At 44.7% G+C, this 16407-nt stretch overlaps 2 protein-coding genes across 7 annotated transcripts in view; both read right to left on the bottom strand.

The window, feature by feature from the left end:
- Positions 1-2983, bottom strand: part of ACAP2 (ArfGAP with coiled-coil, ankyrin repeat and PH domains 2) — a 64077-nt gene extending 61094 nt beyond the window's left edge. For all 4 annotated transcript variants that reach the window (XM_032192840.1, XM_032192843.1, XM_032192841.1 and 1 more), the window contains exon 1: positions 2837-2983. In XM_032192840.1, coding sequence (XP_032048731.1) covers positions 2837-2889 — 53 coding nt within the window. In that variant the 5' untranslated portion in view covers positions 2890-2983. The remainder of the gene's footprint in view (positions 1-2836) is intronic.
- A 646-nt stretch (positions 2984-3629) lies between these two features.
- PPP1R2 (protein phosphatase 1 regulatory inhibitor subunit 2) lies at positions 3630-16094 on the bottom strand. Of its 3 annotated transcripts, XM_032193457.1 has the most exons (7): positions 15897-16094; positions 11703-11810; positions 11186-11266; positions 10795-10898; positions 9484-9648; positions 6454-6504; positions 5020-5083 (listed from the first exon to the last, which is right to left on the bottom strand). In XM_032193457.1, the coding sequence occupies exons 1-6, from the start codon at positions 16064-16066 to the stop codon at positions 6500-6502; spliced, it is 633 nt and encodes a 210-aa protein (XP_032049348.1). In that variant the 5' UTR covers positions 16067-16094; the 3' UTR covers positions 5020-5083; positions 6454-6499. The 3 variants fall into 3 exon arrangements, with proteins under 3 accessions (XP_032049347.1, XP_032049348.1, XP_032049346.1); XM_032193456.1 differs by lacking the exon at positions 6454-6504 and having other exon boundaries at positions 3630-5083; XM_032193455.1 differs by lacking the exons at positions 5020-5083; positions 6454-6504 and adding an exon at positions 8024-8238.
- Between the last annotated feature and the right edge of the window lie 313 nt (positions 16095-16407).

Raw genomic sequence — 16407 nt, 5'->3', positions numbered from 1 at the left:
CAAAGGGATTCAATCCTTCCTAAAAGCAAATAAATTGCAACAAACGCTGACAGAAGGTAAAAGCCAGTCTTTATTTATTTTAACAGCAGGAATAGACAGCTCCCTCTAGCACTTCCCCACCCCATGCTCTGCTCACAGCGAGGCCTGTCCCAGCAGGACCCCCTGGCCCGGGCAGCCCCGAGGTTGCGGAGCACACTGACACTCCTGCCACGAGGTCTGCATCCCATTTCCCCTTCCTGTTTCTGCAGAGTATTTAAATGTTCGCATATTTGCTACAGCTGACATGAAGGACTGCTTACTGCTTTTGGAGATGCATACTTAAATAGAACAGTGAGTGCAAAGCGGTAAATCCCTCACCAGACTGACTGCCCTGCAGACTGCACCCTGCGCCAGAGCTGAACTACCTGAAGTCTGTAACTGTTCCTAAAAGCTTGAGTTTTGAAAAATCCCAATTTAACAGACTGTCCATAAAGTTTTTCTCCAAAACAAAAGACCAGAAGACAAGCATTACAACAGCCACAGCTTGTTCTAACACCCAAGCCCAAGTCAGACAAAACAAAGGCAAAAGCACTCGTGTATCAGGGAACGCCAGCGACAAGGCCGCTGCCCCGGTGCTGCAGGCCCCCCACGCCACGCAGAGCTGCAGCTACATCTACAGGGAGGACTCCTCGGACAGGTCCCTTCGAGGAAGGCATACCACAGCCACCAATTCTACTCAAACCACCCCTTACATGCTTTCACTAAGAATGCCAATTTGCAGCTGCATTTATACGCTTTCCTCTGACTCTCCCCCATCATCTGCTCTGCAGCTGGGGTCTCAGGAAGTGAACTCTCTCTGAATGCAAAAAAAAAATCCAGCAACAGTGGCAGATAAGGACAAATAAGCAATCAAGAACACCAACTTTTTACTGATGAATTCTAAAGATTGCAACAGGCCAAAGCTTTGTCTTTTTTTTTTTTCCCCCTAGAGAGTTCTTCCAATTAATTGCTCACATCACAAGCAACAGAATTTTGTTCTGTTATTTATCAAGATCACTGTCACAGCAGGTACGTTTCCACATCACTTAAACGTACCTGTCCTTTCTAACGATTTAGCTTTAAAGTGATCAAAGGGGCTGCTACAGTGCATACTTCATCTATTTCGAGAAATGATTCTTCAGTTACAAGAAGAAAAAAAAAAAAAAGAAAGCCTGTTCCAATAACCTCTGAAACTGAAATGCTCAGTGTTTAAAGATAAGGAGAAAGTATTATTTCACAACGCTATCTGGATATTAAAAGACACTCCAGGAATTCCTGATTACACAGAAAGAACTTGTCAGCACAACTCCGTTTTTGCTACCCAGGGACTGCTCCGAGGCCCCTCCCTAAGCAACTTCTTCATTCGAGGGATGACAGCAACACACCGCAGGAGAACTGCGGACGCACTTCCTCGCTAGCTCGTCGATTTGTCCACACTTCAAGAATGGGAGTCACGAAGCATATGACTGCTGAGAGATTATTTTCAAAGCTTCAAAGGAAGAGCACAATTAGGGAAAAAAATCACACACAGCAAAACATGATTGCAAGTTTACAAAACTGGGCTCAAATTCACAGCTGTTCCTATTGCCCTTTCAGAAATAAGCTCCTAAATGTCAGGTTTCCAGACGTGAGCCAATCTGATCTGACCTAAGTTCACAAGCACAGAGACACAAGAAGGCCGCCCTTGCCTCAGGTTTTCTAATCCAAAGATTTCTTTATCTGCTGGGAAGAAAGATACCTTACTACGAAATAACACACCGCTTGTCTGATGGAATCTCTGTGGCCATTATCTATCATTGTATCAGCAACTCTATCACGCTACCTTCATCCGCTTCGTACATCAACTAACAACCCCTTCTTGGATTCAGTGTATTCCCGATTTCACATCAAGACCAAAAAGTGATTGACATGACCTTCGTGAGAGGCAGACAAGCAGGAAAGCCATGTCTGTGAAGCTATACGTAGCAGTGTTTTGAAAGGTTTAAGTTCTTCCCTGTGAAAAAAGGGATTTGGTGACTCAGAAACTCTGATTCATCTACTTCCTCCTTGTCCTCTCTGTGGCTGTAAGCACAGTGTAAGCAAACTATGACACTTCCACGCAGTGTGCGCCTCCTGACAGGTTGATTTAACCGCTCCAACAGGTACACTGATGGGACGGATGCGACTACACCCACCTGCTCGGCGAGGTCAGGAGGCAGCCGCGGCTCTGCCTTGCTGTGAGCCAGGGGATACAGCACAAGGGCACTGCTCCCTCCGGTAACGCTCAGCCCCATAAAAGCCTCTCTCTGCATCCCTGTGTGCACCGACCCTCGGTACAACCACCGCAGCCAGACCCACTGAGAAGGCTTCCAAGCGTTCGGATCAGGCAAATGGCACGAAGGCATCCGAATGGCCAGTTACAGAAGTAAACACTGATGAATAACGAAAGCCATCAAGCGGGTGCTGTTTGGCTTTTTGGCTTTCTAAAACCAGCAGCAGCGCAGGGCTTCGCTACACGCCCGTAACCACTTCCTAGCCCTCGAAGCCTGGAACGGCGCCTTGGAGGCTGCGAGGGGCTGCACCCGGCGGCTGGCTGCGGCTCCTCGGGGCGGGCAGCGCCAGGGGCTGCCGGGGGGAACCACAGAGCGCTGACAGAGCCCGACCCGCCGCCGGCTGCTGCCTCTCCCTGAGGGAAGGGGATCGGGGGGGATTGGGGGGGGCGGGCAGCCCCGATCCCGCCGCCTCAGGAGCTGCCGGCGCCTTCCCCCGGGCCCTCCCCGAGGCCCCGGCACCCCCTGAGGGCCCCCCCCCAGCCCCGTGCCCCCCCCAGCCCCCGCACCTGAAGCGCGGCGAGTCCTTGAGGCACTCCTCGAAGTCCACGGCCACCCTCATGCTGCCGGCACCGGGCAGCGGGCGCGGGGCGAGGCCGGGCGGGGCCCGGCGGCTGCTGAGGGGACGCCGCACCGAGCGCCCCTCTGCCCTCCTCCCGCGCCCCGCCGCGACTGACGGCCCCGACGGCCAATGGGGGGTAGGGAACGGGGGGGTGGGCCAATGGAGGGGGAGGGTGGGCGGGGCTTAGCTGGAGAGGAGGAGGGAGGGGGGGTGGTGGCCGGGCCAAGGGGAAAGGAGGGGGAAGGACTGGCCAATCGCAAAGCGAGGGGGGAGGGTGTAACAGGGAGGCTGGCCAATAAGGGTGCCTCTCGCAGGAGGCAGCCAACCGCCGGGCGGCTCAGGGATCGCTTCCGCGTCGGGCCGTAAAAGAGTAACAGCCGGGCAAGCCAACGGGGAGACCGCCGTAAGCCTCTCACCCATTGGCCAGCCCCGTTGCCACGGCGACACAAAAGCCCAATGACGGCGCTCTTCGGCGAGGAAGGAACCCGCCCCCGCGCTGCGATAGGCCGGGCCGCCTGTCGGTCGCGGCAGCGGCGGGAGGCTGCCATGGCGGGCGGCCCGGGGCCTTCACCACACATCAACAACATCCACGTACCGACACCGAGCCCCCAAGATTATATAAAATATATTATATATAAAATATATTCTATATATTCCTGTATAAACCTCGTGAGTGGCAGCATTCTCCTGCTTTATTCACTCTCTCGGATTTCATGAAAGCTCACACTGGAGGATGCAGGTAACTGTAAAATAACTTCCATTCCTTTATTCAAACCTCACATGTACAGTGGACAAAGAGACGTTTTAAAATAGATCCATATAACTATATGGATTTCTGCAACATATCAAATTCAGACCAAAATTAAGATATACACTGTATTCCATAATCAAGCTAAAGCTCAAGTGTATACTTCGTTGGTGTAATAGAACCCAGGAACTATTCTGAATACTGGAACATTCACCAGGCAAATTCCATCGAGTGGGAAGTTGTTTACAGCAGTGTGGAGGTTCAGAATCCCTCTTTACAAGGGCTACACAACCACATCATAAACAACGTATCTGAATTAGGCAGTTTCCCTTCTAATCTTCCAAACAGCTTTCATTTTGCAAAAGCAGCTGCTGTAATTAACTTACTTGGATGCAGAAAGATTTAGACCAGTGGTTTTCAGTATGCAGGTCACAAACCCCAAACAAGCAGATCACCAGCAGTTACCTTCACATAAAGAACAGACAGAGCCTAAACTCAGCCCATCTTCAAGTCCTGATGTGGATTTTCCTTATGGATGGGTGTTTTTCTTCAGGTGCTAGTAGCACAACTCATCACGCAACCGGAAAGGATCAAAAGCTTGAAGCAAGAGCCGTAAAAATAACAGTTGATGTGGCTTTGAGAGGAAAGTCAGAGGGAACTTTCATGTTCTCAAGATAAACCAAGAGAGCTCCAAAAAAAAAAAAAAACATCCAGTGGAAGAGAAAATGAGTTAAATTCAAAGTTCAAGTTAGCACGCTTCCAGTGTAAAACACTCCCTCCACCAGATGTTAGCACTGCCTTAGTCAGAAGCAAATAACTGATTCCAAATACTGGTCTGAAAAATATAGCTCTTCTAGAGATTGAGGAAGTACAGGTAATAATACACTGAAATCTAGATTAGGAGGCCAAAATTGTTTTTAAAAAGTTCTAAAACTTCTATAATCCCTTTTTATACTGCTTAATACATCTGATAAATACCTTGCGTGTCAATCTGATATATGCTGTACCGTTTAGCTCTTGAATCCCAAACCCTTCCATAAGGGATACCACACCTAGAGCACTGTCAAATAAATAGTGAAAAAACAGAGATAGTGTCTGTGTTTCGAAGCATGAAGAGTAACAGTACATTACGCAAGATAATCAGCATTATACATACAGGGAATGCCATTCTGGTTGAACAGATAATAAAGCAGTATTCTCCATGAAATACTAGGCACAAGAATAAATCAATTAGACAGATTTTTTTCTGCCTAATGGACAAGTCTAAAATTAACATTCTTGGCAATACAACATTGTAACTGATATGCTTCTCAATATTTAAGAGCCTTAATAGCAAAAACCATGAAGCAGTGTTTATATTTGTGTCTTTGACAAGCAGTTACAGTTCTGGACAGATTTCTTCTACGCTGCGTGTTCTACCTTCCAGCTGGTCTTGAGTAGCATGTGCTGCAAAGAAAGATTACAAAAAATAGGTAACTACAGGTAACACTCATTGAATATGTAAAACAACAAAAAACAAAACACCACACAAATATACTCCTGAAATCATCTTTGCTTCCCCAAAGGCAGTGTTTGCAACCCATCTTAGCAGCCTGTATGCCTTTAGTTTCAGTGTGCTGAAGCCTCCAAAATAATTATTTCACCCTCATGTTTTGAAGAGAGAGCCAAAGCCGTTCAGCACCCCATGCACTGAATTCTTGACAACCCTGGAATCAGAAGTATTTAACCCAAGACTTAAGAGAGCAATTTGCAGAACATATGAGGTTCCTGAAATGCCACTTAGCATAGTGCTATTCTGGTCAAATTTCAATTCCAGATGAGACACTTTAAAAACAAAATAAGCTAATAAAGGAAGTAGCACAGCCTGATGTGTTGTTCACCAAGTCTTCAACTCATGGTTTTGAACTAAAGAACAGTAATAAATCAGAGAAGAGGTTCCTTCTCATCAGTTATTTCACATGAAAAAACCCACTGACAAAGGCTATTTATACACGTGTCTATGTGAATATGTGCATATATTTACACACACATATGCTTGAAAACTCAGCTGCATAATGCAAAGATCAGAGAAGGCCACGTCCACACGATAAGCTTAAAGCAAGCCAGTTAGGCTCGTGCATGAGTTATACTCGGTCCCAACAAGCAGGAACAATTTAGGCATGACCCCAGTCTTTCCAGGTAAGTCATCTTCAGGGCGCTGCTCACCATGGTTAAGAAAACACAATGTATTCTGTATCTATCAAAGTCCAAAAGAGCACGCCCAGTCAGCTGACAGCTAAGCTGATCAGCAGTACCTGAGTAAGTTTATCATGCTGCAATAATGCTAAATGAGCCATACGCAGAGAACAATAGTTTTACTGCCTGTCAGGTGAATTACTGCAGATCACACCCTTGTCTCTCCTGAGGAAAGATACTTCTGTGTAGCAGAAGACAGGCCTGCATGTCAATCATTATGCTTAAATCAACTTAAATGAAGAACCTTTCCTTCAGTGATTTCAAATAGAATTTGTAAAGGAAAGGTGTTTGCAGAGAGGAGCAAAGGTCATTATTTTACAGGCAAAGCCTATTGCATTGTTCACGGAGTCATAAAAAGGGAATAGCCAGAGAAATGCCAGGGGAGCTGAAATGCTGAATCAACCTTAATGCAGACTGCTACAACTTCAACTTCCTTTTCCTCCCAAAGGCTTGACTGGTGTAACCCACATGCATGGGGATAAGGTACAGCTACTTAAGGCAAGAAAGGAACAACCCATCCATATAAAATACTTGGTAGCCCAGGATGAAAATAGGGGCAGAAATACACAAATAGTTCTCACCATTACTGACTGGACTGGTCATCTTCATTTCAATCAGCAAGAAATCTCATTCTGTAACCAAGAAGCGCAACTTACATTAGTGGACTCAGTGGTAAATGACAGAAGCCTTCTTAAAAAACTTGTCTCAAATCCTTAGCCCCTTCCTCAGCCCAGACATAACAAAAAGGAGAGTTTGCAGAGATCAGGAGAACACTGCTAGCTTTATTGAAAAACAAAACAGATGGGTTTAGAGGGTAGAAAGAAGCATTGGATAAGAGAAGCAAAGAACCTCGAAGGGATCTTCATGGACCAAACGCTTCCAAGTGACAAGAGGGTTTCACATCGCCCCCAGAAAAAACAAGGAGCCAGAGGAGTCCTGGCATTACAACAGACCACTGCGAGATACCGCATGTCACATCTGCACCTGAAGTGATCATCAGTGCTACGGAAGTCATGCTGCTCCACTGGAATAAACAGACACTGCATAGCAGCTCTCACTTACATGGATTTACACTCTCAGACATAAGGTGAGTGGTAGCTACATCACTAGATGATCTCTAACTTCAGAAGAATTGAAGTCAATTGGAAGAAAATTATCAAAATGTAGCTAATACAACATGCAGTAAAAGACAGACATTTCCTCTGCACTTAAACACAAACAGAGCTGTTAGTTTCACAGACTGAAGACAAAATAAGCCAGAGTCATTGCTTCCATCACCCAATACACTGAAGAAAACTCTACTTCTCTGCTACTAAAGCACTTTAAAATACAATGGTTTGAAGTTGAAGAGCTCTTTGAAAGCTATCCAGATGAATTACAGACTTTCCACACAGCCTCAGAAAGATCCAAGAGCATCCTAACACACTTAAAGTTCTAAGGAGGCAATTTCAGAAACAAAATTATTAGCATTTTGATCCACTTCCATGAAGGAAATGAACAAATCAAAATACTGTTTAAATATCCAATTGCCTAGCACAACGAAAAGTACAGATTAGAAATGAATCCAAGCAGCAAGTTTTAAAACCAGCTATTTCAGAAATGTTCTGTAGCTCAAAAATCTGTAATTAACATTTATGATTCTTTTGTGCCCCCTGAATAAAGGTGAGAGAATAATCAAGAGATGTCATCTCCAAAAAGTTATTCCAGTAAAACTTTGGCATTAACACAGCTGCGTTACTGAACACTTATCATCTCAATGTAGGAATTGCTTAAAACACGGGCAGTGGCAGAAGACAGTTGCTTACTGACAGCTTTGACCAGATTTCCTTGCCCTTTGACCAATCCTGCACGCTATCATTCAATTCACTAGCCGCTACAAGAGTGAGACCAGTATTGAACCTCAGAAGAACTGATCGAGTACAGAGCACACAAACTGGGATAGTTGATGTAGAGATTAGGAGATACTGAAATGCCAGGGCTTGTTAAGCAGAATAATACAAAAACAGAAGTGAAGAACTGAGAACCACATCGAGTTAATGGAAAGTATTTCTATAAGCCATGGCAGAGGTGAACCAGTTAGTTAATGGACTGATAACCTGCCAAACAGTTACAATTATGGAACCTATTGGCCATGAGCAGTCTGAAATAGATAATTACCAGTTGTGGTTCAGAAGTTGGTTATGAGGCAAGGTGGAATGGACTTCAACAATAAAGATGGAAAAATGCTGCAAAGGTGTGCCTTCAGTCCACTGGAGAATGCAGCTGGGGAGCGGAGTTGCCTCTGTCTTACAGCAGAGTGCAGAGAGATGGCAGCTTCAAGCCATGGAGAAAGGTCCTAAGGTTGCCTATTGGAGCCCTCCTTTCCCCTGGGGAGTGAAGTTCTAGTAAATAGCCATTATAAGGCGTATGACAAGTTACTGTAGCAATCCAGGCCATTAATGGGTCTCAGACATGTAGCAAGTGACCCTCTTAAAGCAAGTATGAAGGCATTAGCCCTTCCATAAGAAACAATGGAAGACAAGAGTGCAATCCACAAAACTTTTTTTTAAAAAATGCAACTCGGCAAATCACCTTTTTATTTAGTGGAATTAAAACTATATTTAGAAGAGTTTCTAGTTCATGTGGTTGTGCAAAGCAAATGTGAACCAATTTAAACCCATGCAGCATCTTCCCAAGTCTGCAGGCTGTTTTAATGTCTCTAGTTTTGCCAAGCAACAGATGAAGGAGGCTTACAGACTTAGATTCATCACCACTAGTCTCATTAGCAAGAGATGGCTATTTTTTTAATGCCAGAAACTTGTTAAATGTGCTGTTCCACACAGAGGTAGGTACTGAACAGCTGTAGTTATTCACCAGAAGGCCTGGTGAATACATAAAAATCAAAGACTTTGTTACATAGCCCCAGAGAGAAGCTAAAGATGGCAGAGGAGGTGTCACCCTCTGTAGTTCTAAGAGATTGCTATCAAGAGACGGCTCTGCAGCAGGCTCCCAAAACAGCTCCCAGCCAGGAGTCCTAGACTTTCTTCCAGCAGCTGTGTTAAAAGGGGAGGCTGAGGTTCTCATCCCATACTTTAAGACTGAACATTAATGCCTAAGGACAAGTGATACTAAACTCCTAACAGCACAGTTTTAAGTTACCAAGAGACAGGCAGAAGTTCGTTAGATGCACTACAGGGAAGAAGCCTTCATGCTAGCTGCCCATTGCTGACTACAGGATGGTTTGGGAGTGGAATGGGAAGCACGCCACAACACAGGGCCAGGCTCTCCCTTGTGGCCACAGCTTTAAATGTCCTGCACAGGAAAACTCCCCTACAAAAAGAGATGCTGGCAACTTCACTACCAAGAGTCAGACATGCTGTAGAGATACTAGTGGCCTGAAGCAGAGGTGTTTGTTTTTCTGTTGTGCTCTAACAGAAGCCCATGTGTTTAATTAACAGTGCTGATTGTTTTGTTACCGAACCGCAAATCCACCTATCACAACAGCACACAGTACTGCACGTTGAGCATTACATCGATACTGTGCCCTCTCTATTCTCACACTTGAGCATATTCACCCCAACAGCTGAAAGGATCACAGGTTAAATACAGCTTTTGATTAAGCAGCACCTCACCATGTTCAGTAGCTTCTGTATTCATCGTTTCTACATCTGCAGCATCACACATCTCTTCGTCATCTTCAGCAGGTAGTTCTTTTGCGATGAGCTGTCTTGCCAGTTTGATGTTTCGTCCTTCATTGTAATGCATTTTTCTCTTCATTTCAAACTGCTTCTTTTTTTCTGTGGACAAAAAGTGCAAAGATTTGATATTTTAAAATAAATAAATAAAATCATTTACTTCCTCTCCAGAGAGGCATGAGCACCAACCACTTCCTAGGTCAGGTTTATTCCTACCATGACAGTACGTCATTTTTATGACCAAACAATCCTTGTTGTTTTTTTTTTTTTTTTAAAACAAGTCTAACTTATGAAAAGGGTAGTAATTAATGAACTGGAATGGCTGAAGGGCTTTTGAAAGAACCTGTCCTCAAGTAAAATGAAGTCTGAATGAAGAGAAGCATCCAATAAGGTAAAATTTCCACAGTTTTACAACTCTGGTTTCTAAGCAGACTTATGGACAAGCCAGGATGTACTGGTGGGACAGCAGACAAACTTCTGCAGATATTCGACTTGACTACTGGCCAGCTACCAAAGGCTAGTTATAAGAGAGATGTTTACCACATGTTGAAGAAAGCATTTTCATCTTTCCCTGTGGCTTGAAACTTATCTTTGCTTCATACACCCAACATTTCCAAAGCAGGTCTCATAGTTAAACTTGGTTTATTGGCAGCCCCAACACTACTTTCCTAACACAGCCCTGAAACTTCGGAAGTGTTACTGCTTGTCTGTTTCCTCAAAATGTTCTAGCCCAAGCTAATGTAAAGTAACATCTCTGTTGAATATCCATGAGGTAATTTTCCTCTGAATAATTGTAGATTTCTTCCTGGATCCATCTACCAACTACTATGAGAAATAAACAGCTGTATTATTGCAAGCAAGTAGTAGAGTCTTAATCACAGCAGTTCTCATTAAATTGTTACATCTACCTGAAATATGTTCAAATTAAGTACTTACCTACCCCCAAAATGGAAGAGCTGCTCATTTGAGACGTCTAGGTTTCATAAGAGGAATTAAGCTTCTGTACAATTGGGCTGCCAGTAACAGCAAACTCCTCTGTATATGTAGATCCCAAACCAAACAGTCCTGACTGAACAACTGATCCGGTCATTTCTAATCTTTTACTTTCCCTTCAAAGACTCTGTATCTCCATTTTCAAATGACAAAGGCTTGGTAAGATAGTAAGAAATACTTGGGAAGATAAAGTACTGAAAAAATGAAACTACTTGTGTGTATGTATATGTATAAAAACCACCAACTTATGCCTACCTCGTTCTTCAGGTGTTAATTCTTCATCCTCCTCCTCCTCCTCACTGCTTTCCTCTAGCCTTGCTATAATCTTAGGTCCCCTACCTTCAGCTGCAGCTGCCAGTCTACATAAAGCATACAATACAAGATTCTGAGCATTGAGATTTTCACTATATGAAATACATGAAATTCTATAACACACGTACAAATATAGCAAAAATAATGAATATGATTTATGTATACTACCAAGATGCAAGAAATGTTAAGTACCAGTGGAACAATCAGTGCAGAAAACTACTCTGAAAATAGCAAAAATTCAGCATCTAGAATACACAGTGATGCCCTTCCAAAAAGCAAACCACTCTAGGAAAAGCGAAGTGATCTTTAGTCAGTTCTCTATTAAAATACTTACTTTTTACTCAACACATCTGCTTTTAAGGGCTCGTTTGATTCTGAATCGCTCACTGCATCTTCATCGTCATCTCCTACCATGCTTGGAAGGCAAAGAAGAAAAGCAGCCTTTATCAATAATTTGCTGCTTAAAAATTCATTCATAAAATATTCAAGACATTGCAATGCTCAATTAAAAGACTCCTGTAGTACTTCATAAATTGTCATTTATATCAATACTTAATTTAAATTTGGAAAGCTGTTATTCTAGCACACAGACGTTAACGAAAAATGTCAATACAAGCCAGACTTACTAACTCCATTGAAAGACTAAAACCTGATACATATAGACATCCCCAAAAATTTACTTTGGCAGTACATCTTGATAGCTATAACCCGTTATTTAGAAGCTCTGTAAATGCACATCCATTGTATATATCCAGTAGGACAGCAAAGTCTGTCAGGCAATCATCCATAACGCAGTTCTGCAGCAGAACTGTCACCTGCTATTATTTAGGACAGCAATTCAGCAAACCTACCTGTGATACGGAGTACTAGGTTCATCTATTTTCATCAAGCCATAGTCTTTGCCTGCTGGGTGGTACGTAGCTATGATGTTCATTTCATCCCACTTCTGGGATTTTTTTCTGAAATAAGAAAGAGAAGTCAATCTTCTTGAATCTTCTAAAAACAATCTGTTCTGTCTGGCCACAGAAAACAAACACTGAGAATGTCTTTGAGCCTTTCCTATATACTATCCAAAAGCACGCTGTTATGACACGCAGGCATGTTCGAAGTATAAACATGGCTATTAAACACTGCCTCATACATACTTCTGTTAAGCCACAACAAATTACCATCGTGACTTGACTTTCCTTAACAAGTCACAGGAGTTAAACGAACTTGATGCTGTACAAATACATTGTGCACATCTTCAGGAGACCAGCACTCCTTCAATCACTGCCCTATTAACTGCCTGCTCTCATTACAAGTTAACCTAAAATCATTCTTCCTCTTATTACAACCCACAGTGCTTGCTGCAAAAAGCCATGGAACTTCCACCTCACCTCTGCTCAGTGAGCTGCTACAATTACAAGCAAAACTGGTGCACAAACACCACAAAGCAACAAATAACTTCCTGCAGTAAAACAGATTGGACTGAACAAGCTGGTAATTAATACTGCTTTTGTCCCTCTAAACTGGAATCTCAAAACTGTACTGATTCACTGGTGTAACTAAGCCACAAGAGTTTCATGCTTCACATAGCTAGGCACCAGTGATGGTAGATTATGTAGAATTTCCTCAGTTAATCAGAGAACATTCCGCTTCGTGTACATTTGCAGAAATAAAAGCCTACCCAGAGTGACAGTGTATAGGCCAGAAGGAAAGCAGCTGCCTTGTGGGCAGAGGAACAGCCACAACTCTGCTATCTGGAAGTGACTGAAAGGTTTAGTCAACAGCACCTAGCAGGTTCCACATTTTCTCTAAACTGCTAGTGCCAGCATCACAGGAGGCGGTCTTCCCCTTAGACTAAGTCAAGAAATGTAACGTTAGAACAGCAAAATAATCCCACTGTTTAATATTTCTTTATGCATTAAGGTATTTGTGAAGTGTTGGAAAATTATTATTTAGGGAAGCAAATGTTAGGTTTGTGTTTTATTCCAGGGGTGGGGTCGGCAGTTGGCTGAAAGAATTTAGTTTAGTTACTCTTATTTAAGCGCAGACTGTTCCAGTAATAAATTACAAGATTTACAATATATATTCAGATGCAATAAAATAACTGCTTTTAGACAGCATACCACCTGCAAAACAAAACTGATTACGCAGAAGTCCAAGTACAAACTAAATTTACCCTTCATGGAAAGCTCTGCATAATACATGGGAAGAAAAATTAAGAGAGAAAAAAGTATAAAAGTGGAGGAGCTGATGCTGAACTCCACACGCCACGAACTTGTGCTCTAGAACTGCATACCAATAAGCTTAATCACCTTAGCATATACTAACCAGGTCTTATGTGAAGTTTCCTATCTATTTGTCACTTTGTCCCAGCTGCAACACCAAGATTGCAATCTGAGCAGACAAAGCATGAGTCAGATTGCCTGCTCCAGCAGGGTGGGGAGTCAGGAGCTTCGTGATGACAAAGCAAGAGCCCTAGTCCAGGAACGCCAGCAACTCAAACCTACCTATTTAAGATCCTTAAAATGACCAGTTAAACATCAGCTAAACACCTGCTTAGAGTCCATGTACGACAAACATAAGATGATCATATGGTTACATATCGAGTGCCTCGGATTTTTTATCAGCCACAGCAGCCAGACAATGGCATGTATGCTGCAGGGCCAGGGCTTGGTCGCAGAGGAGATGTGACAGATGGGAGATGCTCCCACCAGGTGCCTTTGTGCTCCCTGCACTCGCCCAGAGGACATCCAGGATTAATCCACCCAGCCTCACAAAGCCAAACCTAACAGTAACATTGGCAAACCTGGAAAAAAATATTTCACATACAGTAGTCTCGAAACTAGACAGTCTACAGTCTGATTCAGTATCTTACAAATACAAGACTGAGAAATATTTTAGTGGTTTCTTTTTTCACATCCACTTCTTTAAACTTAGATTCCAACAGTAAGTGTCTCAGCTGTGGAACACCTCCCAGAGCACCATTTAAAATTCAGCTAGGAAAAAAAGATCATTAGTGGCAAACAGACAAACGGGTCATTTCACCACTTCATGTAAAAAGTTGTCACAGGAGGGTGACTAAGTGCTCTAAAAACACACACCTCCCTTGACTGCCTCCAATTTGGCATGCTTAGGCATGCCACAGCAGCATAACATTAATGATAAAGCTTAGGAGCATCACAGGAAAACGCTTCCTGACATGACTTCAGGGGGCCACGTTCATATTTCTATACCTGAGAAATATGAAATCTAATCTTCCTAAGTAAAATCAAATCTAAAAGATGAGAAATTCCAGAAGTGTTCGCTTGTATTCTTTCACATCCCTAAACATGTAAGCAACCATTTATTTTGAGACCACACCTTGACAGGTCAGTTTCGGATGTATTACTCGAAGGAACACCTCTCACACCTCACTCGTTCCTACCGTAGCAGACTCCAACACAGCTGCTGGCAGGACTATGCTGCAAACCAGATCAGGGAATTAAGAGTCTGCTAAATACACAAACACAGTTAGTTACTCTGTAAAATGCCAGATCAGATACCTCAGATGCTCTAACAGAAGCTTTAAGGAAAAAAAAACAACATACGAGCATTGCCAAGAACGTATCTATCACAAGCCATCATCTCAGCTCTCAGGATGCTGCTCCAGTGATGTCCCAATTTCACAGACTTCTCTTTTGCATCCTATCTTCATTAAGGAAGTTTTGCAAAGAATTTCACCATCACTAACAGTAGCAGGTCGATAATGATGCAAATACGTGAGAGCTCTTCTGAACACGGTACTTTACAAGATGACAGCTGACACAAAGAGTTCCTTTATCTGCAGCTATTTTTAAAGGAAAGTCAGATCTGACTTTCAGTATTAGAAAGAAGTATGGAGGCTGCTGATTGAGGTGCACAAAGAAAACATACCTTAATTCATATGCCACTTTTCAGTCTGCAAGGAACATCACAGCCGCACTGCTTCTAATTCTTTTAGAATACAAAATGATTTTGCTAAATTTAGAAGTAACGCTGATGTAATGAAGTCACCAACTAAAAAAAACGGTATCTGCATGCAAACTAGCTTTAAATTCCCTATCCTGATCTTTCCAGGAAATCTTCTAATGCAGTGTGCCAGGTTTAGGCAATGTGCTTTAACTTGCAAGGCAATTTCAGAATTAATCTAATAATACATTTATTGATTCACGTCAGTAAATAAGAAAAAGAAGCTGGATTCCTGTCTGCTTAACTGCTTACCCCCAGCTATACTACACACTCAGCTCATTTGCTTGTACTTCTGAGCACTCTTGAAGCTGGTAGAAGAAAGACCACAGAGAATGAAACAGAGGCCCCTCATAGCCAGTTTCACTGTATGCCTGGCGTGATAATAAGTATGTAGTGCTTATATTAAAACTAGAGGGGGAAAAAAAACACACACACAACTTATGTGCAGTGTATTGCTACTTACACTCAATTCCTTCAAAAATATCAGGCCATTCCTTCAGTTGTAATAATGTCTCTCTGGAAAGCAGGAGCCTTTGCCACAGGCAGTACAGAAAATGAAAAACTTTTAGTTCCTACCTGGCTGACTCAGACTAGGCAAAGAGGAAAAGGAACATGACCACGATAGAAAGGAACCTGCACGCACATTTTGATGGTTATTATTCCTCTCCTTGCAATATCAGCTGAGGTCCCAAACGAAGAAAACTGCCCAAAGAGATTCTACAAACACGGGTGTGCAGAATGCGGTCACCACGATGCGATGGCGTCTCAGGGCGCTGTCACCGCACACCGGGCACTCACAGCAGGCAGGAGGCAAGGTCCCCACAGCCCAAGCCCACCGCGAGGCTTTCAGACTAACCCAGCGCGCTGCTGCTGCCCAGTCTCGAGGCTGCTCCCTGAGCAGCGCCGAACACAGCTGCTGTTACTGCCCTTACTGCCCTTACTGCCGTTACCGGCAGCGTTACCCCGCTGCCCACACCACAAAGCAGCCCCGCGGCCCCCCAGCACTCCCCGGCCCCCAACAGCCCCCAGTGGCCCCCAGGCCCCGCTCCTCCTCCCCTCCGCGGCCTCACCCGTGCTCGTCGTCGTCGCGGGCCGGGCTGGCCCGCCTGGCCCCGGTGGCCGCGCTGCCCCCCGCCGCCTTCCCGCCGCCCTTCTTCAGGATGCCCTTGATGGGCCCTCGCCCCGCCGGCGCCCCCGAGGCGGAGGCGGCCGGCACCGAGGACACCGAGGGCGCCTCCATGGCCGAGCCGCCCGCCTCCGGCCCGCGCCTCACGGCCCCGCCTCGCCTCGCCTCACGGCCTCGCCTCACGGCCCCGCCGGGCCCCACCGCGGCCCCTGGCGGCCGGCGGACCGCAGCCACCCGCCCGCCTCACGGGGAGACCCGGCCCCTCAGGGACGGGAGCTGAGGGGAGGCCGAGCCAGCTGCTGGGGGCTGTGGGGACTCCCTCCTGCCTCGCCCCCAGCCTGCCCCTGAGCCGAGGGAGCCCCCCCCCCGGCTGCAGCATCCCCCCCTTCACTCGGTGGTGCTGAGGTGCCAGGCACCTGCTGCGTGCTGAGGGCACGGCAAGGGTTTTATTCCGT

The sequence above is a fragment of the Aythya fuligula genome, chromosome 9, assembly GCF_009819795.1.
Source record: "Aythya fuligula isolate bAytFul2 chromosome 9, bAytFul2.pri, whole genome shotgun sequence".
Classification (NCBI taxonomy): Eukaryota; Metazoa; Chordata; class Aves; order Anseriformes; family Anatidae; genus Aythya; species Aythya fuligula.
Note: the sequence above shows the minus strand (reverse complement) of the source record. Positions and strands in the feature narration are given on the sequence as shown.